This window comes from Natator depressus, chromosome 6 (genome assembly GCF_965152275.1).
Source record: "Natator depressus isolate rNatDep1 chromosome 6, rNatDep2.hap1, whole genome shotgun sequence".
Classification (NCBI taxonomy): Eukaryota; Metazoa; Chordata; order Testudines; family Cheloniidae; genus Natator; species Natator depressus.
The window spans coordinates 69044618-69071151 of NC_134239.1; the positions used below are offsets into that span (position 1 = coordinate 69044618).

The window sequence follows — 26534 nt, forward strand, 5'->3', positions numbered from 1 at the left end:
TAATTCAGGAGCGATTTCACCCCCCTTTAGCTCTATCTTGTATGCATCTCTGTGGGACGGGGTGATCAGGCCTGGTAGCACTTTTGATTGTATGTATATCTCTCTGTATAGATTGCCATTGTATATAATATATTTGATTTCTTGGCTGTCTTTCCCACTTGACTTTGACTGGAAAAGCATAAACTGCATGTAAGTTTTGGAGATCAGATCATACCCTCTTGATATCATGCGGTAAGTACCCTGATCACTTCATATTACATTTATTATTTCTGGCAATATCATGGTTCTAATTTTGGAACCTAAGTGGGGTTTTATAGCACTTGTATATATTTGGATATTTGACTACCTTCTGGTTATGTTTAAGCACAGAGGTGCTGCACTTGTTCCCTGCCCTAATACCATTGTTTGGAATCCCCATTAGTCATACATTTACGTAGCCCTGGATGATCACAAAGTGGCATTGCCAAAACCTTGTAGTATCTCAAGTGCTATGTGCTGTAATTGTAGGATGACTTTAACATGTGAGGCATTATTGCAACCAGTTTGGTACTTATATATACTGCTGAGGTCATACACTTTTAAACTCAACTGAAATATACTGATGAAAAGCACTATATAAGAGAGGCATTATTGTTATTACAAGTACCACATTAATTTATTGCCTCAAATGCAGCTGCATGTAGATAAATATAGACACATACAAATGTAACAACCCACATACGAAAACAAAAATATATAAATGCTCATCAGAGAAATATGAAATTTTCCTTACTGCTCTTCAGGTCATAGAGGTAAATTAGGGCTGTCGAGCAATTAAAAAAATTAATACGCACCATTTTTTCCCCATGGGTGCTCCAGCCCCGGAGGGTCCACAGAGTTGGCGCCTATGCAAAATCCCACATGTGTACACTATACCATAGTTTGGTTTTATCTTATATACTTGAAAAATTTGAATATAAGCAGATCATAGTCCTGATTTATGGATCCTCAAATGTTCGGGAAATCAGCTCATGGATTTACTAAGTGTACCCCTGAAAATTGGTTTGGAAAGTCCTGGTGAACTGAGGAGGTCTTGTACAAGAAGACTTGAGAAAAACAAATGGAACATTTACACTTGAAAAACAAGGGCATCCTATAAGTTATATCCCTAGAGACATAATGGAACAAACATAACAAAGTCACAAACCATTTGCAACTAGATGATACAACCATTACTGACATCAGTGAGCACCTGTTCACAGAGTAAGTGTTCATCGTCAACATCAGAAAGGATTGCACAATCTAGCCCTTAGAAACAGTAAGTAGCATGGGACCATGAGCTAAAAGTAGCATATGCCTTAATAAAGAAAAATGTTACCAGACAAACATGAGTGCTTATATATAGAATTATATTAGCAGATGAAGGGAAAGCTGCTTATGTCATATTTTTGGATTTTCACAATTTGATACAGTATCTCCTGAAATCTTCCTCTCGGTTAATTTTAATTGACCTGAATAGGAACACTGTCATGTGTATTGAACATGGGCTTGAAAGACCATTCAAAGTTTAACAGCTTTGGGTTAGGTGTCTAGCGGGGTACTACATGTTTGTGTTAGATCTGGTTTTAGTTACCATTTTCAATAGTGATTTGGAAACAAACAGTGTATTCGTGCAAGTTACAGGTGATGCCTGATTGGAAGGAGTTGTGAACACCATTTAGGACAGAAAGAACATGAAAAGATCTAGAGAAATTAAATATATGGGAAGAAAATTTCAAAATGAAAACAGAGTTTGGGAAAAACCCAAGTCTGGGAAATGTAATTTGGAAACACAGATATTCAATATATGGGAGAAACCTGGGAGCAGTAATACTGGAAGACACCTAGGAGCTAGAAGAGGACACCAAAGCAGGCACTAGTTTGCAATGCAATATGGCACCAAAATATGGCTAGACTAAATCTGGAGTGCATTGACTTGGACATCGCATCATGGGGTTGGTGATAATAGTCTTATTTCTCTTTCTCTCCATGGATCTAATATGACCTGTGCCTGAGCATTGCTTTTGGTTGTGGCCCACCTCGCCCAGACATTATTGATAAATTAGAGGGTATTGAGAGAAGAACTGCTAATAAGAACAGGAGTTTGGAGGACTTGATTTTGTGATGGAAAAAGCTATATATATGTGTAGCATGGGTAAGCAATGATTAATGGGGGTACATAGGTCTACACTTAAAACACTGTAGCACTGCAGTGAAGATGCGAGTAGGCTGATGGGAGGACTTTTCCCATTGGCATAGGTACTCCGCCTCCACGAGAGGTACTCCCGTCAACATAGCGCTGTCTATGCTGGGGGTTAGGTTGGTTTACCTGCGTAGCTCAGGGTGTGGATTTTTTTACATCCGAGTGACATAGTTATCCTGACGTAATTTCCTAGCACGGACCTGGCCATAGTCGACAAATATTTGAAAAGAGTTATCACAAAGGGGTGACATTATTAGTTAGGAATGAGTAAAGGTTACATGAGTAATGGGCTTGAATTCAGAAAGTTTTCTTGACATTCAGCCTAAATTTTCCCTTTCTGAGAGTAAAATGGATGAGGTTGCTGAATAATCTCCCAGGAAAATGGTCAATGTACCATCTCATGGATCTTTAGAACTAGACAGAACAAAGTGCAGGAAAATGTAATGGAGGAAACTTTCCTGCATTGGCAGGGAAATAGATGAGATCACATAAATGTTCATAGACTATCACGGTTGGAAGGGACCTCAGGAGGCCATCTAGTCCAACCCCCTGCTCGAAGCAGGACCAATCCCCAATTTTTGCCCCAGATCCCTACATTATCCCCTCAAGGATTGAACTCACAACCCCGGGTTCAGCAGGCCAATGCTCAAACCACTGAGCTATCCCTCCCCCTGTTCTGTACCATCTCTGTTCTGAGTGTCAGAATGGAATAAATATGTTCTGTCTCTGCCATGGGCAGAAGGCTCATATCCCCTTTGGTCCAGGATAAATGGTTTGTCCAGTGAGTCTGTTGGCATTTTTACTACCAACAGACTACCAGTGAAAGATCTGATGGTGACTTGAATTTCCTTTCGAGAAATATTCCTCATCCAAAGGCTAGAAAAACCAGTTTTACAAGATGCACAAGGAAAATGCACCTCAATTGTGGGTGCTCCACCCAAATTTATTCATAATCATTTAACATAGATTTGTTTAAGGAAGGTGTTGTGAAACAGGGATAAGGGGAGGTTTTGGTTCTCTTTGGGATGCAGATGCTCAGTGTCCTTCTAAAATACATTTCTAAGGAGTCCTTCAGAGGCTGAACATTCAGATTTTCATCCAGAGCTTTTATACTTCAAATTGGGTCTGCACCAGATTATAGCTGTCTGTGTAATGTATGACTGTGGAGTCAGGGACATTACTCTATTAGTAAGTACTGTGTGTGTGTGTGTGTTTGGGATGAGGTCTTATGAATAAGGCTAAGATTTTGTGATAGTTATTGTTAGTAAAAGTCACAGACAGATCACGGGCAATAAACAAAAATTCATGGAAGCTGAGACCTGTCTGTGACTTTTGCTGCTGCAGCTCCATGGTTTCCCCTGCCACCTTGGTGGCTGGGAGCTATGGGATTTCCCCTCTGCCTGTTGCAGCTGGAAACTGCAGCGTGACGATATTTCCCAAAGAGGAAAATAGGACAGCCCCAGCTGCTTGCCCGAGGTGTCCCCCTCCCCCCATGTTAGGCTGTCACCGTCACTGGAACCCTGAGGAAGGCCCCCTCAGGAGTCTGTCACCTGTTTCTGGAACCTCACGGGGGCCCCCTGTTGCTGCTGTCACCGGAACCCTGCCAGGGCCCCGCTGGCTGCCAGTTCCGGAGTCCCGCAGCCGCTGGAGGAGAAGCAGAGAATGTCACCGAGGTCTCTGGAAGTCACGGATTCTGTGACTTCCATGACCTCCATGACACAAACGTAGCCTTATTTATGAACTGGGATCATGTGTGCACTACATAAATGCTAAAAATACACCAACGACTTTGGTAAAAATAGGGGTGGTCCTTGGACAAAATTGCCACTCATAATCCCTTCCCAAGTGCTATGCTGTTGGTTGCTAGCCTCCAGCCTACAGATGACTGCATTTTAGTGGTGGTGTATATAGTTTATGAAGTGATTTTCTTTGATGCCCTCAAGAAGTGAGTTAACAATAACAGTCAGCTTGAGCTAGATTGTGACTTGGACTAACTACATGCCCCTGCAGGGAACTATAACTTACTTGTATGGGCTTCCAAAATCCTGGAGCAGGTGGGGAGGGAAGGGTGAACTAGGCAGAGTAGGGACATGAACCTGCATCTCCTATGTTGTAGGCAAGCATCCTAATGACTAGGCTGTTGCGGATGGGGAGTGGGTGCTCCATTTGTCTTTGGTTTTGACCAGCAATTTCCTCCTGGATCTGAGAAACCTTCCCTGACAAAATCTCTGTTGAAACTGGCACATTCCCATGGAAAATTTAGGTTTAGACAAATTGGCATTTTCTGACTGAAAAACCATTTTGTTGAAAAATTCCTGAGTAGCTTTAGTTATTACACTTTGATGCATGGAGGACGTAGGGAAGCCATCGTCCCTCAGAGGGTGTCTCTCAGGTGTAGTGCTGGCAGGGACTATTCCTGGGCTGGATTATATTTAAATATATTAATTCCTTTAAACGGAACCAAGAAGATTAGCAAATTCCTACTGTGAAGCTGTAGGTTCTTATTGCTGTAACCCTTTTCCTTCCTCACCCTGTCCCCTCCCTACTGTTTATCATCTCCACTGGTCATATCTAAACATAGATTGTAAGTTTCAGGGCAGGGACTTTATAGTTGTACTGTAAAGTGTCCAGTCTGCTTTTCAGTGCTGTAAAATTAATTGGCCGTGTGTGTTGATATCCTTTGGGGATTACAGGTTCTGTATAACTGTACTGCATTGTTTGTTGTTATTTGCTAGAAAGCTGTACTTGAGAGGATGAGGCCCCACTGATCTCAGTGTCCTCGGTAAGGTAAATCAAGGCAGCTGCGAAATCAATATTCCCATCTTCCATTAACTCAGTAGACTTGCCTTAATAGGCTGAGGAAAAGATGAGGAGATTGCTTAATGTTTGGAAATGATGGAGGGGTGGGGCTCTGAGTCAGTTAATAAAACACCTGCTTGTTCACTTCTGCCAGTGTAAAGACTGTACACCTTCATCAGGAATCACTGCTGGCTGTGCGGGACATAGTACTCAAGTGCCCTCGTTATCAGCTGACTTGTATGCAACAGGGACCGTGATGGGATCAAATTCAAGTTCCAATCAGGTAAGGAAAACCCCACCAAAGCTCAACAAAATTGTTTGAGGTTCCAAATCAGATGTTTCACATGAGAAGAAGTGGCGAGAGTTCTGCTTGAACTGTGGGGAGGATCTGGGAAGAGCAAGTCTGCTGTTCCTCAGGTATCCTCAGCTGCAAGGGTTGTCCTCCTACTGCATGTTGTTGTTGTAACTGAACTGTATGCCTAACAACGTTACTAAAACAAGTGTATGCAGAATAACCTGCTGTTCAGTGCAGTGGGGAACTATCATGGTCTCGGAGGGCTTATTGAGTATCTTTACATTTGGTTTTAACGAGGGATTGTAAATATGAAATTATAATAAAAGCAGAAATAGAAGATTTTTTTTTAAATGTAACCATTTCTGCTCTCGATTTTTCAGGGCCTAAGCAGCATCCCAGGACAAAAAATGAGAGAGGTGGGTACTAAACAGGTGGAATGTCACTAAATGCTGTCCAGTGCTGATTATAAGAAAATGTTAGGAACAAAATCTGGAGGTTTGGGGCGGGGGGGAGGAAGAGTAGTGACATATTTGCTAAGCACCATTCAATGTAACTTTAGGGGTGAAATACCTGTATGTATAACAGTTGGCTCTAACCAGTCTAATCTATCTGTCTATGATATTTCTAATGTGTGCCTATCATTGTCATATTGCATCTAGGCACTAGTTCATCTATTCTGTGTTCATTTTAAAATGTCTTGCTCTTTCTGTGTTTTGATTTTGGTGCAGGAACATGCATGCTTTGTGTCTCCAACACTTCAGAGACAGGATTTGTTTAAGGGGAGCCTCTCATTTATTAATTTCAATGTATTTTGATTTGCTTTTTGGAGTCGTAGTGCTATGCCATAGCACTTTAAGTGCACTACGCAATACAACTTTTTAATACAATACAAGGAACGTATCGGAAATGTGTTTATTGGTGTTAGGTGTACCTAACATTTGTTCCCCCCTTGGAGAATTTAGAGGCTAATGATAGGACAGGGAACGCTGAGAGAAAAAATGCTTAAAATGAAAGAAGGCTCACAGAGGGATGGGGGCAGTGATGAGCTGCCACAATCTTAACAACCGGTTCCCTCCTCATCCCATGAGGAGGTCGTGGCCCGCCCCCCAGGACTCCTGCCCCATCCAACCCCCCGTGTTCCTTGACGCCCCGCCCCGGGACCCCTGCCCCATCCACCCCCCTCCCCTGTCTCCTGACTGCCCCTGGAACCAGGCAGGCGGGTCTCATGGGCCACTGTAGTGGGTGCCCGCCCTGCCCCACCCCTAAGAGCCAGAGGGACCTGCCGGGGGGTGAGGTGGGGAGTCCCGGCGGTGCTTACCTGGGGTGGCTCCTGGGAAGCGTCTGGCAGGTCCCTCTGGCTCCTATGGGCGGGGTAGCATAGCTGGGGGGGGCAGGGGGAGCGGCCGTTCCCCCTCACTGATCACATCAAAAGTGGGGCCTTAGGTGCCGACTCCGTGGGTGCTCCGGGGCTGGAGCACCCATGGGGAAAATTAAAAAAAAAAGTAGCTCCGTGCCCTGCCTCAGCTCACCTCCGCTCTGCCTCTGCCGCTGAACACGCCGCCCCGCTCTGCTTCTCCGCCCCCCCAGTTTCCTGCGAATCAGCTGTTCATGCGGGAAGCCTGGGAGGGCAGAAAAGCAAATGGCGGCTTCATGCTCACGCCCAGGGAGGTGGAGTTGAGCTGGGGCGGGGAGTGGTTCCCCTGTGCCCCTGGGTTACCTGCTGCAGCGCGGGTGGCCCTCCTTGTGCCCCCCCCCAGCCCCCCCCCGCTCCAGCTCGCCTCCGCCTCCCTGGGCCTGAGTGTGAAGCTGCCGCCTGCTTCTCCGCCCTCCCAGGCTTCCCACGCGAACAGCTGATTCCTGGGAAGCCGGGGGGGGGGGGGCGCGGAGAAGCAGAGCAGGACGGAGAAGCAGAGCAGGACGGAGTGTAACACAAGGGTGGAGGCGGAGTGGAGGTGAGCTGGGGCTGGGAGCTCCAAATTTTCCCCGTGGGTGCTCCAGCCCCAGAGCACCCACGGAGTCAGCGCCTAAGGCGCCACTTTTGGCCGGTTGTTAAATTTAGAAGCCCTTTTAGAACCCACGTTTTCTTTCCTGTGTTCCAAATAGCACCTCGGTTTTTTAAAATGGAAAGGATAGAAACAGATTTACTGTTTGTTGTTTATATTTGATGTCTGTACTTTTGATGATTTTTCCTCATTGTGAATAACAAAAATAGATCAGTCAGTTACTCTTTAGCTTCTAGTCAGTTTCCCTCTGATGCATTAGCCACATGCTATAACAAGTGGGTTACAAACACTACAGAAAATATTTTTATTTAAAAAAACATTTAAATGAATTGCCATTGGTGGTGGTTTTAAAAGAATCCTAGAAGAATTTCTATTGGTTTAAACTTTAGCAAAAGTTATTTTTCACAAAATCTAAACTTGGGGCTCAATTTGACCTGACAGTTTACCATGAAATTGGGGTGCGAATTTGGAATTGGTGTCTGCCATAAGCGTTTAACTGTGCACACCCATTCATTTGGTAATAGAGAAAGGAGGAAGTTTTTTGGCTAACAGCATATATGTGGAAGAAAATTCTCACAAATTAATGTTTCACTGGTCTTCTTGGAAAGAGGCTGGAGGACTGGAGTCAATGGGGTGAGGAGGATGGAGAAGTGCATATGAGGGAAGGAGAAGTAGAGGAGATGACAGAAGGGCCAGCTTTGGGGCAGACGTGATCAGTCATGATGAGAAAGGGAGGAAGTGTGAGGAGGATGCTGGGCAGCTGGGAGAGAAGCAGGAGTGGCAGCAAGGGGGAAAGTTTACAGTAAAGAATACGGATGTCAAATAGGGTGGAATGGTGAAATTTGAAAACTGAATGGGAGAAGCAAAAGGCAAGACAAGGCAGGAGATCTGGGGTCAGAAGTCAGGAGATGAGCGAGAGAAGCATGGTAGGGAAAACAAATGAGGAGAATGGGATCAGAAAGAGGTTAGCCAATTACTGAGGATGGTAAATGATCCAAAAGAGTGGGCAGGCAACATATCCATTAACAATGAGAAGACAATTAAAGAAATGAACAAACAAAAAGGCTTCCAAGTAGTTTCAGTGAGAGATTGGTTAGTGGAAACTATGCAGATGAGTAAAGTTGTGGCACAAGTTACAAGGAACTGAGGATATGATGGCAGTGATATTGTTGAGGGAATATGTGAGTGCATTCCTTCTGGACGCACTGCTTCTAGCAGCTGTGATAACTCTGTGGGGACTACGTGTTAGATGTCTTTAGAAGAAGAGTTCTGTTCCTTACTACATGGAGTGGTCACTCCGGTCATCGGTGATGGCAGACTCAGCCTGGTCTTCTAGAGCCTGTTTCTGTGGGGTTGCAGTGTGAGAGTCCCTGGAGACTATTTATAGCTCACCTGAGTAAGTGGAGATTTGGTCCTTGCCTCATGGAGAAGTGACTCCTGTTGCTAGTGGCAACATCTGCTGACAATAATTGTATCCTGGAATCATTTTGTGCTTTACTTCTTGGGTTTGAAGTATATGTACAAGAGTGCAGTGAGGATTTAAACTGCAGAGTTCTCTCAAAAGTGACTCAAATAAATTGGTTAGTCTCTAAGGTGCCACAAGTACTCCTTTTCTTTTTGCGAATACAGACTAACACGGCTGCTACTCTGAAACCTGTCTTTAAAAATGGTACAGTGGGGTTCCTTGTTTATTATCTATCAAGTGATCCCAAACAGGAGTGCTCAGTGTACAAGTAAAAAAACATGTTTATTTTAACTACCAGCCTGGGCTCTCAGGGTCAAGCTGGGTTCCATGCACTTCATCACCTTATTAATGGATCTGTAGTCCAAATATTTCCTCTCATGACACCCCTACAATCCCATTGTCTTTAAATTATGACTTCTGTCTTCAAGGGACTTGCACAGGTATAACTGATTTGAACTTAGTAAACGTTTCTGTTGATGATGCACAAGATGGACTAGGATCCAGCTCCTTTTCTCTCCGGTGTGTTGGCTGTTCAGTGCTGACAGGAATAAAAAGCAGTTCAAACCTTATTTTCGTCACTGAAGTTGGCAGATGTGACTGTGGATACACAAAGTAGATCTGTTACATAAGAAGGTGCCATTTTTACACAGTTACCTTTTCAGAGACGTGCCATGCTTTAAAACTTGATTGTGAGGGCAACCTGCAGTTTTGCTTTAGTACAGATGATACTTAAATCAGATCAGGTGGCTGACATAAAACATATTTATTTGATGGAAAGTTGTTGGTTGTGACCCAAAATAACATGGCACTCATGCTGAAAGGCAAAATAATTAATAATTATCCAGCTACTTAAGGCACTGCACCCTGTCAAAAGAATGTGAAGCATGCAGATTAGCACTGTATTGTCACATAGTCATCTGAATCATGGCAATGATTAGGTCAGTTTCTCTTTGCATTTTGAACCCATCAGAGTGAGAAACTTGGAGCATGGGCCTAGGCAGATCAGAGGTGAAGAAAAGTTTCACAAGAACTCTTGCAATCTGAAACCAGTGTAGTCTGCTTAGCCTTACAAAAGAGACAGGTCCTGATTCATCACTGTGTTACTCCAATTTCATACTGGTGTAACTCCATTGAATTTCTGTTTAATGCAGTAGCGAATCAAACCCCATTAGGGAACACTTCGAAGGGAGAGAAATACGTATGTTACAGCAGCAAATACAAGGGGGGTGGGGTGCTTTAGGTGCAGTTGAACTTACCTGACAGACAGAGCTGAGCCTGCGGTCTGCACCTGAAGGGCTCCAGATTTCACAGAATCAACATTTTATGTATTTTACTCTTCTATTTTAACAACATTTGAAATAAGAAGCACTCATCCTAGCGCGCGCGCTCTCTCTCGTTTTTAAAAGATCTTGAAATATAGAAGAGAAGAATAATAATTTTCTGTCATAAGTATTGTGTTTGGCAGGCTATTTTACTTTGGTATTTACCCTTTTCTCTTGATATAGCAGAAATGTTTCCCATGTTTCATTTTATTTTTCACGTAAGACTCTCCATATTTTCATAAGTGGTGACTTATTGGGATTTGAGATTGATTTCTCCTCTTTTTTTGCATGTTATATCAGTCCATTGTCTAAGAATTCGTTTGCCACTGTTAAACTGAGTGTATGAAACCCATTTGGCCATTGTGTATGGAATATCTGACAGTACCGAGCAGTCGGGGTACGTTGACTAAATGTCATTAGGATAAAGACAATCATAATGGTAGTTGTCAGTAGGAGAATATCCCAGAATTTCTGGGTTCATGGGGGACTCCAAAATACATGGGCCTGAGCCTGGAGTCATCAGTTAGCAAAACACTCCTAGGACCTACTTGTGCAACTCCTACAGGAGCACTTATGCATGTGAGTAGTCCCATTGACTTCGGAGAAAATAAATGTGTAAGTAAGCATTGCACAATTAGGTTCATAGACATTAACGGGACTTTTGCGTGAGGTACAACTGCCTGAAGTATGACTGTATGATCAGGCCCTGTGTTTGTAACCTCGTTTTTTAGCAATTCTGGCAGTAGCAATTATAGTGATTACACCATGCTTCCTGTTTGAGGTAGTAAGCCATGTCCAAAATAAATACAGAGACTGAAAGCTGAGGTGTTTGTAACCAATGAACTCAGAGGCCTTTGGCGTCCAAACTTATTAGCCTGTGATAGGGTTATTGTTGAGTTAACGGAAGACCGAAAAGTTGTTGGTTATTGATAAAGAGAAGAAGGATTGTTTGTGGTTAGAGCATTAGTCTTGGACTTTGGAGATCTGCATTCAATTAACTGCTCCACCATAGACTTCCTATGTGTCCACGGGCAAGTCACTTAGCAACTCTATGCCTCAGTTCCCTATCTGTAAAAAGTACTAGTCAGTAAATACTTCCTTAGTAACTAGTACTTCCTTACCTCAAGTAATTTAGTTGAAAAATGTGGCAAAATGATTAACCCTGTACATTTTTTGCCCAATATTTGACCAGCTCACCTCAACTTTCTTATCCATCAACCAATCAGTGCCAATATTGAACCGTGATGATGACAGAACACAGCCTTGCCAAACTCCTGTGGCGATAGAAAACCATGTCGTGTGTCTACCATCGACTCGATCGCAGCTTTCCATTCTATCTACCTTCCAGGGATGCTGAGTCACCTCATCAGATCCCATGAACTTGCATGATGCTCTGAATCAAAGGCCTGATGGAAATCTGAAAAGTGCTGCACGGGGTTTATTAAACTCATCCATCTTCTCAGAAGCTGTCTCAAGGTACAGATCTGGTGAACAGTGGAACAACCTGGTCTAAAGCCGCCCTGAGTATCCCAGCCTTTGCTACCACATGCAATATTGGCATTGAATGGCTGATGGATAAGCTTGAGGAAGGAGCTAACAGTGGCATCATGGGCTGAATGTTGTTCTGCTTTGAGATCTCAAATATGCCAATGATGTTGTCTTGTAGGCTCAGTTTGGTGAATCGCTGCAGATGATGGCTGAATTAGTTAGGCAAAGAGCAGCGCGCATTGATCTGGTTAATAAGCTGGATAAAAAGAAGTCACTGGTCATTACCATCAAGCAGCCTCCAGTTCTAGATTACAACCAGTTCAGTATTAACTTGTCCAGGCATGACACTGCGCAGGTGGCAATTGTCAAATATTTGAGCAATGTCACAATCAGTGCTTGGAGGATGCTCGAAAATGTGGCTACTTGAATAGCAGAAGCTGCTGCCATCTTTCAGCCCCTTTAGAGGTCTCTGTGGGGATGCCATGTCATTAAACTTGCCAGCGAGCTGTGGATTTATAGAACCACAGTTATACTAACTGCAGTGTATGGCAGTGAAACATGGGCACTGAAGAAGGCTGGAGAACAATGGATTCATGTTTTTGATTCTTGTTATCTTCATCAACTGCTCCATATCAAGTGGAAGGACAAGACTGGAAATGAGGATATTTGAAGCCTAACCCAGCAATTGCCTCCAACAGCAATGAATCAGTTTTGTTGGCTTTCTTGGTATAGATATATTATTTGAATGGAAGACCAAAAAATACAGAAGCATATGTACCAAGGAATGCTGCTACATGGCAAATGATCACATAGATGTCAAAATTTCAACGGCACCACAAGATCGCCAGTGAAGGACATAAATAGAATATACAGCCAGATACCACCTACAGCACTTTGCCAGAGATGGATCTGGGAGGTGCTCAATTTGCACAGAGGCCATTTGATGTTTGTTGAGCTCTGCAAGCAGAAAGTGATCTTGCCTTACCCCTTTTCATTTGCAGTTGTGAAAAAGGTGGTGTTTTGTCAAACAAGTCTGACTTTTTAAATTGTTTTCTGGCTCCAGTTATCCCTAACTATGAGTAGCTCGTTTCCCTTTACTATCTCACAGATGTATATGCTTATGTGAGTATTTCCTTGTATGCATTTTTTTCAGAGTATTTTTCTCCATGTTTTCCACGTATGCATTAGAATAGAATAAGTATCATGTAAAGCATAACATGAGTAAATAAATAGTGTCCTGAATGTTTGGTATTAGTAATACATTGTTCAGTGTTTCCCTGAGGCATGCATGTTTGTTGATGCACTAAATACTTTAATTTTTGGGATATATGATAAGCTATTTGGTGTACTTTTAAATTTGGCAGTTTGAACCCTGCTTTGCATAGACCACTATGTCATTTGAATCATTTTAATTTGAGTTTGTAATTTTGCTACAAAAAGACTGAAAGTGTTCTTTCTGTGGCCATGAAGGACCTTGGAGATAGATATATATATATATATATATATAATATTTTCTCAATTCAATTTTGCTGCACTGGGTTATGGATGGTAGGATTTCTGGACCCCATGTAGGGTGTCTGTCTCCAGGCTGCCACAGAATCTTGCTTTCTATGGATAAATGTGCAGTGGAGTGGAGTTTGGGCACGCTGAGGAAATGTAGAGCTGATTCACCTGCTGGGGCAAAGGGATTGCTCTAAATTATGCATGTTTCCTAGCAACTGCTCTGCTGCCAGAGAATTGCTAGGGTGCATTGTGCTTCAACTCTGCCTCTTCATGCCTTCTTCCACATTCTGTGCGCAGGAGAGGGGTGGGTGGACTATGCTGGCTTTACATACCTATGCTATGGGTAGTCCAAGGTGTGTTCATATGACAACTGTCCTTCTTTGAAATGTCAGAGTGGCTCAAAGAGGAGAAACAGGGACTAGGGTCTGTTTCATTACTTATATTGTGTAGATGTCCAAAGCTAATGAGGTTGAGTCCCCATTGTGCTAGGCCCTGTTTGAACAGGTAAGATTTGTTTCACAGATGTAGAGAGGGTATACAATTTAACATTTTTAGCTTGAGTAGATTTTAAAAAAAATCGTTAAATATACTGAGAAAATGGTAAAATACTCAGGTTTTATTAGCACTTATTTCAGATGACCTAAGTATCAGTAACTCGCTTATGCCTTTTCTGCTCCTGAGTAATGTAGTTATTGAAAACTTAGGCCAATAAAGCCTTTGTACCATGCCATACCATCACGTGTCTCATTTCTCTATATTAGATGCGTGTCTGTTGATGAATACACATCTTAATATATCTGTTTGTCTTGTTAATCATTCTTGTGCAGAAAGAAGTAACTTCTATCAACTTTCTCCATGTAAAAATAATAAGAATGAGAAATCTCCGGAAGGCTGACTTGTGTGAGTATTTCTACTGTTCCTAGCTGTTTCTCATAACTCTTGAAAGCAACGAGAGTATATAATAAAAGTGTAATTGTCATTGGGATGTACTCAGGCATCAAGAGCTCCCATAGCACACTGTTTACTATCAGAGTACAAGTACCCATATGGGTGTCCAAGTATAACTAGGATTTTAAAAAGCGTAAGGTACCTGACACACTACAGTCTACATGGACTACCATACTTATCAACTGTAATGTCAGATTTCAATCCTAGATCCAGTTACCATCGTCTGTATTTATGATAGTGCTAGAAAACAGTACCTTGTACTACAGGATACCCACAGAAACGTCAGAGTCCAGCATCTGAGAGCTAACTGGAGGAAAAAAGACAATCTTAGGGTAAATAATTCTAACATACAATAATTTTCTAGGGTGAAAGGAAAAGGAATAATCTTTATTTTATGTCTGTGCTAGCATATTTTTTGTTGCTGCAAACTTGCAAGAATTATTTTTTTTGTGGTGTTAAAATAATATATATTATTCTTGTTAGTCTTATGGATTTATATTTGTAACAAGGAAGACAACAGATTACCCAAAACGGGTTAAAAGGGTGAAATGATTCAGTGGTTTTTAGGATTAAAAAAAATCTCACTATGCCAGATTTTCTTTCAAAAAATATCAGGCCTCAATCCCAATCAAAAAGATGTGTAGGAAAGAGTGAAGAACTGATTGACATACTTTATATTTAGAGACCTGAGTAAACTCTAAACAATCTCAAAGGGGGGAACCAGATAGTACAAATTTTAATGCAATTTCCTTTAACATCAAAGCTCAAAAATAAACACAAAGAAAACCACACCCAAGTTCTTCATATAGAACATTTTGGAGACAAGTAACAAAAAAGAGAAAGCTACGTGCAGAAGATGTGGTAAAATGCAACATGCATGGAAAATGTTCACGACCCACAAAGCTGAATAATATAAGAGTCAGGAAAAAGAACACTATATGCCACTGTGTGGACCTTAAAAATAGGGGGAAGTGATGCACAGTGAAGAAGAATCAGGGAAAGGGAGATGTCCACAGCAGAGGTAATTAAAGAACTGTCACTATTTGATCACAGCACTAGAGATAATAGCATAGAGGAGACCTTCACAATAGAAGTGGTAACAGAGCTCTACCTGTGTCTGATCATGGCAGTGCTGGGATTGGGAATGCAGATCCATCTTCTCCTCTAATACATCTTAGTGAAAAGTAGCTTACTGAAGATTGTGATAATAGATCAGTGATGGATTTAGATGCAAATTAAAGACTGATAGCCTTAGAAAGCAGGGAACTTGTAGTAAGTGGAAAGTAAAGTTAGCTCACTGTGTGGATACTAATTTGACTCTCCCAGCAAAGAATTTGGTCCCCCTCTGGGTTTAAAAATATCCTGCTCATGGGAGAGCTTGCTCAAATCAGGAGGTGTGAGCTTCTTTTCCACAGAGCAGGTCTTGTATGGCCCAAGTCCCAGGCTGCAATGAAACCTATTGAAATGCCATTGGTAAATGTGACAATGCAAAAGATAATGATCTGTGTGGTTACTTTGTTCCTGAATTTCTGAGTAGTGCATCAGGTTCTTCAGAGAATCCTGAGCTACAGAATGTGGAAAGGTAGAGAAAGAAAGAAGTAAAATAAAGAAAAGAAGAAAAAGGAAAATGCCAGATATAAAAACAAAGGGAAGAAAAAGAGAGAGCCCAAAATCAAAGAGAGAAAGCGAGAAAAAAAAACATTGTTAGAGAGCCTGCTGAATATGACTCAGAATAATCTTGTTGGTAGACTGGGAGGTTCAGGTCGTTTACCATGTTCTGCTGTTAAAATTTACATTCAGCCTTATTGATATTAATGTGTGTTATAAATTAAGATTATAAACAAGTCTAAATAATCATGGTTTGGGAAGAATGTTTTTGGATTTGGCATGTGCTAGAAGGCACTCAGTTAATTCGAGCGTAATTAATACACCCAGAAGTAGGGCTGACTAGCTTGGTCACTTCCTGATTATTGCTAACCTTTGCTGCAATCACATGTGACTGTGCTTCCTGCTCCTACCTGACCCACAGGATGACACTGGTAAAGTAGTATGCAGGGTGTTGTAGCTGTGTTGGGCCCAGCATGTTAGAGAGACAAGGTTGGTGAGGTCATATCTTTTATTGCAGGGGTTCTGAACCTTTTTTTTCTGAGGCCCGCCCAACATGCTATAAAAACTCCACCGCCCAGCTGTGCCACCACAATTGATTTTCTGCATATAAAACCCAGGGCTGGCATTAGTGGGCAGCAAGCAGGGCAATTGCCCAGGGGCCCCCGTGAAGCTAAGTTCCTCAGGCTTTGGCTTCATCCTCGAATGGCAGGGCTCAGGGGCCTGGGCTTCAGCCCCATGTGGCAAGGCTTTGGATTTCTGCCCTGGTCCCCAGCGAGTCTAACGCTGGCCCTATTTGGCAGCCCCTCTGAAACCTGCTCGTGGCCCCCAGGTGGGGCCCCCCGGTTGAGAACCACTGTTTTACTGGACCAATTTTTGTTGGTAAAAGAGACAAGTTTTCAAAATTACACAGAGCTCTTTTTCAGGTCTGGAAAATATACGGAGAATGTTGCAGCTAAATACAAGGTGGAACAGATTGTTTAGCATGAGTAGTTAAAACAACCACTAGACACTAAAAAGTCATGGACTTAAGCCATAAATCCAGTATCTCTGTTGTAATGATCTATAACGCACTATGACTGCACAGGTGTTAATTAGCCACTTCACATTGAATGGTCCCTTGAAATAGGTGTTAACTACTTATGCTAAACAATCTGTTTCATCTTTTATTTAGCTGTGTACATTTCCCAGACCTGAAGAAGAGCTCAGTGTAATCTCAAAAGCTTGTCTCTTTCACCCACAGTTGGTCCAATAAAAGATATCACCTTATCCACCTTGCCTCATTTAGGGTGACCAGATGTCCCGATTTTATAGGGACAGTCCCGATTTTGGGGGCTTTTTCTTATATAGCAGGGGTGGGCAAACTTTTTGGCCTGAGGGCCACATCTGGGTGGGGAAGTTGCATGCAGGGCCATGAATGTAGGGCTGGGGCAGGGGTGTGGGAGGGAGTGTGGCATGTGGTGTGCAGGAAGGGGCTCAGGTCAAGGAGTTGGGGCAGAGGAGGGATGTGGGGCGTACAAGGGGGCTCAGGGAAGGGGGTTGGGGTGCAGGAGGGGGTGCACAGTGTGGGAGGGGGCTCAGGGCAGTGGTGCAGGGAGGGGTGTGGAGTGTGGGGGGGGCTCAGGGCAGGGGGGAGGGGTGCAGCAGAGGACTCAAGGCAGAGGGTTGGGGTGCAGGAGGGAGTGCGGGGTGTGGTGGGGGTTGGGGTGCAGGCAGGGGGCTCGGCAGGGAGTTGGGGAGCGGGGTGCAGGAGGTGTTTAGGTTCTGGCCTGGCGCCACTTACCTGGAGCGTCTCTGGGGTGGCAGCAGTGCACACTAGGGTCAGGGCAGGCTCCCTGCCTGCCGGCACCGCTCCGGGAAGCGGCCGGCACCACATCCCTGCAGCCCCTAGGGGTGGGGGCAGAGGGCTCCGCGCTCTGCACTTGGCTGTGGGTACCTCCCCCGAAGCTCCCACTGGCCGCAGATCCCCATTTCTGGCCAATGGGAGCTTTGGGGGAGGTACCCACAGGCAAGAGCAGCGCGCGGAGCACTCTGCCCCCCTTCCCAGGAGCCTCAGGGACGTGGTACTGGCCGCTTCCCGGAGCGGGGCCCACTGCGCCATGGGGGTGGCAATCCTGTGGCCGGTTCCAAAGCCCTGAGGGGCCGGATCCGGCCCGCAGGCCGTAGTTGGCCCACCCCTGTTTCTAGGTAGCTATTACCCCCCACCCCTGTCCTGATTTTTCACACTTGCCCTCTGGTCACCCTAGCCTCATTGGTAATGTAACTGTCAAACTACTGTCAGGCATGTCTTATTCTCAGGTTTTAAAGGTGGAATAATCTAAAGTTTTAGCATCTTGTAAAGGACAAAGAAGGGAAATACCCTGAGCTTGGGCACAAAAAGAATTATATGTAATACCAGCAAAAAAGTGTTACAAGATGAGAGCATGATGCAGGGGTTAACCCTGTGTTCACTAGCTTGGCCTCTTCTGACTTGTGTGGTCTTGTGCGGAGATCAAGATGAGTGATTATTAAGTGTTGTTAAGGTGAGAGAGTGATAACAGTGGTGCTGGAACACTTTTAATAGTGGGGGGTGAGCCCCCTTGCCCCTGTCTGCCTCACCCCGAGCTGGGGCCAGGAGCAGGCAGTGTCTCCCAGAGGGGGCGACCCAGACAGGGGTAAGGGGGCTGAGGCGGGGCCAAGAGCAGAGTTCCAGGTGCAGGACTGGCAGCTGGGACCCTGTGTGTGTGTGTGTGTGTGTGTGTGTATGTATATGTGGCAGCGGGGACCCTGCATAAAACCTGGGGGTGTTGCAGTACTCCCTGCACCCTTAGTTCCCACACCTGAGTGATAATTATGTTATATGTTACTCTAGAGGATCCATAGATTATAAGGCCAAAAGGGACCACTGTGATGGTATCTTTACAGATTGGTTAATTATTGACCTTTAGTTTCTATTCGCTGAAGATATCTTGCAGGATTCTCCCACACCCCTCCTAGAGTTTAAAGGAGTTTTCATTGCAGGTGATTCTGTTCAGATCTGTGCAGAAGTGATGGTAGGAGGGAAGTGTGGTTTGCATATAGTGGTTTTGGTGGTGAGTACAGCTGGTCAGGAAATGCATTTTATTTCCCACAAAACTTTTTGAAGAATAGTTCCATTTTTGTCAAAATTTATCACTCAATTTTGTTTTTGCTGCAAAATTGACAATTTTCTTGGTTTTGAACAAATGAAAACCAAGCATTTTTGGTTTTAGTTTGTTGAAAATTTCCTTTTTTTATCTAAAACAATTTTTGGTGAAAAATTTTCAGTCAGGTCTGGTGCTGAGTTTGGGGAAGGGAGTGCTGGAAGGCTAGCATCCCCACTGGTGCAGAGTTAGCCATGTGATATGTGGTGTCAGTGGTATATGATGGTTGTTCCAGTGGTGGAGTCTCTCTCTCTCTCTCTCTCTCTGGGAGGAGGAGGAGGAGGAGAACATATATACTGTTAGATCCCTTCACTTTTCATTCCCTTGCTTTTATAGTTTTGTGTAAGGTATGTTATGTGCAAAGCAACTTTAACACACACACAGTTTAGTGGTTTGCATAAATATGAATGCATGTGTATGTGGAGGTGTTTGCACATAATTATTTTTCTGATTAAAAATGTTTTTTAAAAAAAAGCTAGTTAGATATATAGAAGCAGGGAAAGGGCCTAGAGATGTGTTTAGTGGATTGTAATCTGGTTGGGGGACCTATCTTATAGCACCTGCCTCTTACCAGACCAGGCTTTGCTCTTGTTGAGTCAGCTCACTCCCTGGGTTAACTCTGTCTGAGCTCTCTGAAGGAATCTAGGGAAGCAGGGTCAGCTATTTTATTTAAGCCTACTTAACAAAGAAATCAAAACCTTGCAGACTCTTCCCTCAAAAGTCTGTGCAGGCCGAGTAGTCCCTCCCTCAGTTCTCCCCCTCATGCCAGCAACTTCAGTAACCAATATTTCCTGGCTCTTACCTCAGAGCCTCAGCAATGAAGGACTCCACACACTCCCTTCTGTCCATTTGATTTCTGGAGCAATACCTCTCTGTAGTGCATATCTCGAGTAGCAGTCCATTGGGAGATGGCTCCTGGTCTCTCAGCTTTCTGGAAGGTGTTGCAGTCCACCCTCTATTTCTTGCTGTCCTCTTTTATAAGGGTCAGCTAATTAAGTTCCAGATCTTTTTCAGGTGCAGTAGGTGGGCCTAATCAGCCAGCCAGCTGCAGGCTGCTGACCCCAGAGGAATGGTATCCCTTATGCCTTCACAAGGATGTTTCTCCTTTTTGGGGATATACTGCTTTATTGTACTATCTGTTCCTCTTTCTGGGCTGCATGTCTCAGAAAGACTTGGGAAGAAATCAACTACTATACTCTCTCTCTCTTTACATGTCAACAAAGTTTTAAATGAGTCTGATGCACTAATTCCTTCAGCGATACTGCACATGGGGTAGACTCTTCACTTATAATTTACCTCCTTTTATACAGTAAGCCAGTCTGATTGCTATGTGGAACTGTGGCTGCCGACTGCCTCAACTCAAAGGGTCCGGACCAAAACAATAAAAAACTGTAAAAATCCAATCTGGAATGAAACCTTCCGCTACAGGATTGACAGTCGTGTTAAGGTATGATACACGAGAGCTCCCCACTCCTGTCAGGGATCTGAACCTCTCCAAATAGGTCCTGCAGATCTAAACTGAGCTAGAATTTCTTTAGACTTCACCCTGCAATTAATACCCACTCATTTACTGGAACTCTTTGAAGGACCCTTAACGGGATGTGTGCATATCTCACCTGTCCTGTGCCCATTAATTCATCTCCCCAAGGACATATTCTAACATTCCCAACTCCTGGACAGTTTCAAGGTGCAGCCATTTTATTTTCCAGTCAACCTATCTGAAAAATGCTTCCTCCTTCTTCCCCCAGAAAATTACCCACATCTGAGGTCTAGGACAGGCAAAATTCAATCCTGGGCCAGTGACTGCTTTCCTAGCCATAACATTGTTATGAATATGTAAAGTCCTATATCTTTGAATTCTGCAGGATTGAATATGAACATCCTACACCATTGGAAGGGAAAGTTTCTAAGTCTCCTACTGGGGCTCATAACTTACTTCTAGTCCTACAAGGTACCAAGATAATAGACTTAAAAACAGAGACATTTTAAAGCATGGAAATACTATTTTAGGTCATATTTCGATGTTTTATTCTCACTCAGAACCCTATAGTTACATAGGCCCAGAATCAGACTCTAGAGAAATATACATATGCATATACATATGGCCTGAGGGGACAATCCCTCCCCCCTTATTACTCAGTTTATTTCTTTAAAGCAGAATAAGCGTAACATGTCCTCACCCATTCTGTCTTACTCTCTCACTTCTCCCAGTCCTTCTTTTACTACTTGTGCTATCTGCACAGACTAAACATGCATAGCCTCAAGGATTTCCTACTAACAGGGTTCTTTGAAATTATATAATTTATAAAATCCTTTACTTCTGTTCCCAGAACATGCTGGAGCTGAAAGTCTGTGATGAAGACAGATTCAGCAAAGATGATGAACTCTGCACAGTTCTTTTTGACATAGCTAAACTTCAAGTTGGCTATAAAGTTCGTGTGAAGTTTGTGTTGAATCCCCAGGTGAGCAATGAAATCATAGAGAGAACTGAAGGAAGAGACACTTGTGTGGGTTTTCCTTCTAAATATTTTCTTGTACTGTGTTTTATTGGTCCTTCCTGTGGATTGGATTGCCCCCCCCCCCATCTATCAATCTTTCTTAGATTGTTACAGGAAAAATCTGCTTGAAAATGTATTCTGCCATGATTATAATGAAGAGTTTGGCCAGAATTTCAACATTCTTGACCGTGGAAGTTGAGGGTGGTTTGATACAGTTGGTCAGGTTTGTTTTTTTTCTAGGAACAAATCTCTCCACTGACTTGCAAAGGTTGAACTTTGCAGAGATTATGAGCCCCTGAAAGCACTATTCAGAATTACTCTGTCGTAACTTGGAGACTAACCAATTTATTTGAGCATAAGCTTTCATGAGCTACAGCTCACTTCATCGGATGCATACTGTGGAAAATATAGGAGATCTTTTTATACACACAAAGCATGAAAAAAATGGGTGTTTACTACTACAAAAGGTTTTCTCTCCCCCCACCTCACTCTCCTGCTGGTAACAGTTTATCTAAAGTGATCACTCTCCTTACAATGTGTATGATAATCAAGGTGGGCCATTTCCAGCACAAATCCAGGGTTTAACAAGAACGTCGGGGGGAGGAGGGGTTGGAAAAAACAAGGGGAAATAGGTTACCTTGCATAATGACTTAGCTACTCCCAGTCTCTATTCAAGCCTAAGTTAATTGTATCCAATTTGCAAATGAATTCCAATTCAACAGTCTCTCGCTGGAGTCTGGTTTTGAAGTTTTTTTTGTTGTAATATCGCAACTTTCATGTCTAATCGCGTGACCAGAGAGATTGAAGTGTTCTCCGACTGGTTTATGAATGTTATAATTCTTGACATCTGATTTGTGTCCATTTATTCTTTTACGTAGAGACTGTCCAGTTTGCCCAATATACATGGCAGAGGGCCATTGCTGGCACATGATGGCATATATCACGTTGGTAGATGTGCAGGTGAACGAGCCTCTGATAGTGTGGCTCCAGCAAGAGAGACTGTTGAATTGGAATTCATTTGCAAATTGGATACTATTAATTTAGGCTTGAATAGAGACTGGGAGTGGCTAAATCATTATGCAAGGTAACTTATTTCCCCTTGTTTTTTCCTACCCCCCCCCCAAGACGTTCTTGTTAAACCCTGGATTATCATACACATTGTAAGGAGAGTGATCACTTTAGATAAGCTATTACCAGCAGGAGAGTGGGGTGGGGGGAGAGAAAACCTTTTGTAGTGGTAAACACCCATTTTTTTCATGCTTTGTGTGTATAAAAAGATCTTCTATACTTTCCACAGTATGCATCCGATGAAGTGAGCTGTAGCTCATGAAAGCTTATGCTCAAATAAATTGGTTAGTCTCTAAGGTGCCACAAGTACTCCTTTTCTTTTTGCGAATACAGACTAACATGGCTGTTACTCTGAAATCTGTCATAACTTGTTTGCCATGAGTTAGTTTGCTCAGACTTTCCAAACAATTTGGATTAAACTGGTATAAAAACAGCTGATCATTTTTACGTGGGTAGTTCAATGTTCAAACATGAGCAGCCTAAGTAGAATAGTCAAATACCACCTCTGGATATTCACATTGGCACCAAGGCACCTACATGTTGATTCAAGCAATCCAGGGCATGATTTCAGCATACAGATTAGGTGCTTTGTTTTGGAAATTGGGCCCAGTATTTCAAAGAATTTTCCTAACTGATAATTTACAAAGTATATATAGCTGGGGAAAGACTATTCTGAAGAGCTGTACAACGTGCTGAACAAAGGTGATGAAATAATGCTGGGTAAGGTTCCCGGCACTAATGAGGGAGAGCAGATGCCAGAATTCTTAGAAGAAGAAGAAGAAAAGATTTTGATAGAAAGCTGAAAACCAAAAGGTGCCAGGGAGTGACAATATAATTGCAGAGCTGCTGCAAGTAGGTGAGGAACACATAGTAAAGATGATGCACCAACTATTCAACAAGATTCACAGACAAGACTGTGCTGGAAAAAGCATTCACCAAGATTTGAGGAAGAGAATGAAGAGCTATGTGGAATTGATGCTCCCAGGTGAACAGGTTGTGGATTTAGACTGGGACAGAGTACAATAAATCATCTCTTTGTAATAAGACAGGTATTGAAGAAATAGAACATTCTATGGGAACCAAACCTGTTACAACAACTTTATAAACTTCAAACTTGCATTTGTCAGAAAGGGTTATGGCAAGTCTTGGGAATGTCTGGCATCTCTGAAAAGTTGATCAAGGTGATAGAAAACGTCTGCAGCAGGGGTAGTCAATTATTTTTTGGCAAGGTCCAAATTTCTTGGTCAAGGTATAGTTAAGATCCAGACTCCAGAGAAAATAATAATTAAAAAAGATAATAAGTAAATACAAAGATTTTGGGGGCCCATTCAAAAGTGTCTAGCAGTCCGGATTTGGACTGTGGTCCTCCTATTGATTACCCTGGTCTACAGTATGTAGATGAGTGCAGTGAGAGTAGACAAGAAGCTGATAGAATGATTCAAGATGGCCATAGGAGTGAGACTTGCTATCACCAGATTTGTTCAACTTGATATGGAAGTAACAATGGCTGTACAACTGAGAGATGAAATGGGAGAAGTCATGTTATATTGGAGGACAGTGAATAATCTTAGAATCCCAGGTGATATTGACCTCATAGCGTTGATCAAGGAGGATTTACAGAGAATAATTGACAAGGTAGATCAGGAAAGCAGAAAATTTGGACTGAAGAGCAGCACAGAGAAGATAAATGTTATGGCAACTGGAAGACAAGAGGAAAAGATCAAAGTCAGAGACAAAGGACTAGAACAATTGAAAAAAGGTGTGTACATTGGAAGACTAATATCAAAGGATGGGAATTGTGAAGATAACAGAAGAAGCAGCATCAGTCTAACTGCTCCTGCATTTGGAAAACGCTAAGATCTGGAAAGCTAAACACATTTCCACAAAAACGAAAATCAGCATATATGAGAGAATTGTGCCATTACTGCTGCATGGGTCAGAATGCTGGTGTATGAGGAAAGCTGATGAACGAAAGTCATTGACTGAAGATATGAACTGGCTGAAGCTGAATGGCATACCAAGAATTTCAAGACCACAGAAAATAAAAAGTGGAGTGATAAGAAAACGGCAAGGGCAAAAAATAATGCTATTACAGAAAATTCAAGAAAGATGACAGCGATGGCTTGAACACGTATCAAGAATGGACTTGGAAAGGATACCATACATAGTGATACATACCAAAGTGCAAGGAACTAGACTAGAAGATGTGTTGAATAGACATGGAACAAAAAGGTTTAAAGGTGAAGAAAGCCATGAATTTGGTACAAGACAGAAAGTGGTGGAAAGTCTTTGTTTGGCTTAATCATTGTGGTTTAGCTGATGGATGGGAATCATAGAAGACGAAGAATATAGTGGGGATGGTGGGTGTTTGGCAGGAAACAAATCTGCCCAATGTCTTATGTCCAATTAACAATGATGGCATTTGTGGTAAGGTGCTAGATATGTTAGCTAGGAGAGTTAAGAATGTCTCTTCCTCATTTAGTGATGTTCCTCTCCACTGGAGCGCAAGGAGCTTTTTCAAAGTAACCTTCGCTAATTTTTTCCTGCCGATAGTCTACTTGTACACCTGTGGATCCAGGCTCATACAATCCACAAAGTTACCCTTATGGGGAAGGGTTATTGCATATTGACTTCATTCACTTCTTTTTGATTTTCAGGAACAGGAGGAGCTGGAGGTGGAGTTCATATTGCAGAACATGTGAGTAAAACCTTGAATGTTATAGACTCTCTAACTGGTAGAAAAAAAACAATTTGGAAAGTAATAAATTGGCAATGGGGAATGTGTTCCATGTGCCTGCTGCCTCCTAAGGAATACTTAGACCCAACAGAATTTTGTCTTTCCAAATTGTAATGGATTCTTGAGTGGAACGATGTACACGACTTATTTCCATAGCGGAGTATGGTAGCTTGTCATGTAATGTAATCATCATCAAGATTAAGTTTTTGTCCCAGATGTTTTTAGTAAAAGTCAGGGACAGGTCACGGGCAATAAATAAAAATTCACGGAAGCCCATGACCTGTCCCTGACTTTCACTAAAAATATCCCTGACAAAAGGGGTAGGCGGGTTCAGCACCCACTGCTGCTAGGGCTCCCCGTTGCTCCACTGCTGCGGTGCTAGGGAGCTGTGGGGTCCCCCAGCTGCTGGCCCTGGCTGCCGCTGCTGGACAGTTGCGGGTGTGCTGGCTGGCCGCTGGAGCTCAGCAGCTGCGGGGAGTCCCCCCGCCATCTGTCGCAGGGTCCGTGTCTGGGCAGCTGCGGGGTCCCCCCACCAGGGTGGGAGCTGGGAGCTATGGGGGCGGAACTGGCTGGGAGCTCCGGACCCTGGGCAGAAAATGTCACGGAGGTCAATGGAAGTCATGGATTCCGGGACATAATCGTAGCCTTAATCATCGTTCATGTAAAGAAATTTTGCCTGATGTGGTTATTGACTGTTGTCTCCCCAGCTTAAATCAAGGTCTTGTTGATTCCTATTAAGAAAAGCTTATTTGTATGGGTCTGTTACTTTCTTACCAAGATCTTCTAATAATAATTTTATTTGGAAAGTGTAATCACAGGCCCAGAAAGGTGGTTGCAGCACATTACAGTGATCCTTTAACATTTTCCTTTGTTGATTTCACGAGTCTGGCCTGCTGTGTGACATCAGTGGGAAAGATATGCCTTTTGACTTCTAAAAAAATGTTTATGTTGACTTTTCCATACTATTTCATCACCAGACAGCAACATGAAATTCATTTTATGCATTCATTCCAATTAACTTTGATTTAAAGGGAAGAAAAGATTTTGGTTGTTTGGTTTCTGTTACTATGATGAAAACCCTCGCTAGCCTTCTGCCTCCACTCCTTACACCACTACCTGCAGTGTGACAGGTCTATACCTGTCACAAGAGAGCCCCACTTTTTGGTATCAATACCAATAGTACGGTCCAAGAACCAGATACTCTGGTTCTGACCAGCCCAAGTAGCTGTGCATGTGCCTACCTGCAGACTGCCTTTGCACCAACAGCTGAGCCAAGCCATGGCAGATACTTTGCCCAACTGCCTGTGGGCCCATAGCCCAGGCCTGTGTGTGGGTGACAACTGCTTGCCCCGGGGTAGCAATGACTGAGGAGGTAAGTCATTTTTATTTAGGTGGTTCTTTTGTGTTGATTTTTGTTGTGT

At 43.0% G+C, this 26534-nt stretch overlaps 1 protein-coding gene across 1 annotated transcript in view; it reads left to right on the plus strand.

Moving 5' to 3' along the window:
* LOC141989760 (cytosolic phospholipase A2 epsilon-like) overlaps positions 1 to 26534 on the plus strand; it is a 79263-nt gene that overhangs the window by 25687 nt on the left and 27042 nt on the right. Inside the window, exons 3-8 of the mRNA XM_074956682.1 lie at positions 5175 to 5303; positions 11772 to 11916; positions 13904 to 13996; positions 20121 to 20257; positions 21141 to 21272; positions 25034 to 25074. Coding sequence (XP_074812783.1) covers positions 5175 to 5303; positions 11772 to 11916; positions 13904 to 13996; positions 20121 to 20257; positions 21141 to 21272; positions 25034 to 25074 — 677 coding nt within the window. The remainder of the gene's footprint in view (positions 1 to 5174; positions 5304 to 11771; positions 11917 to 13903; positions 13997 to 20120; positions 20258 to 21140; positions 21273 to 25033; positions 25075 to 26534) is intronic.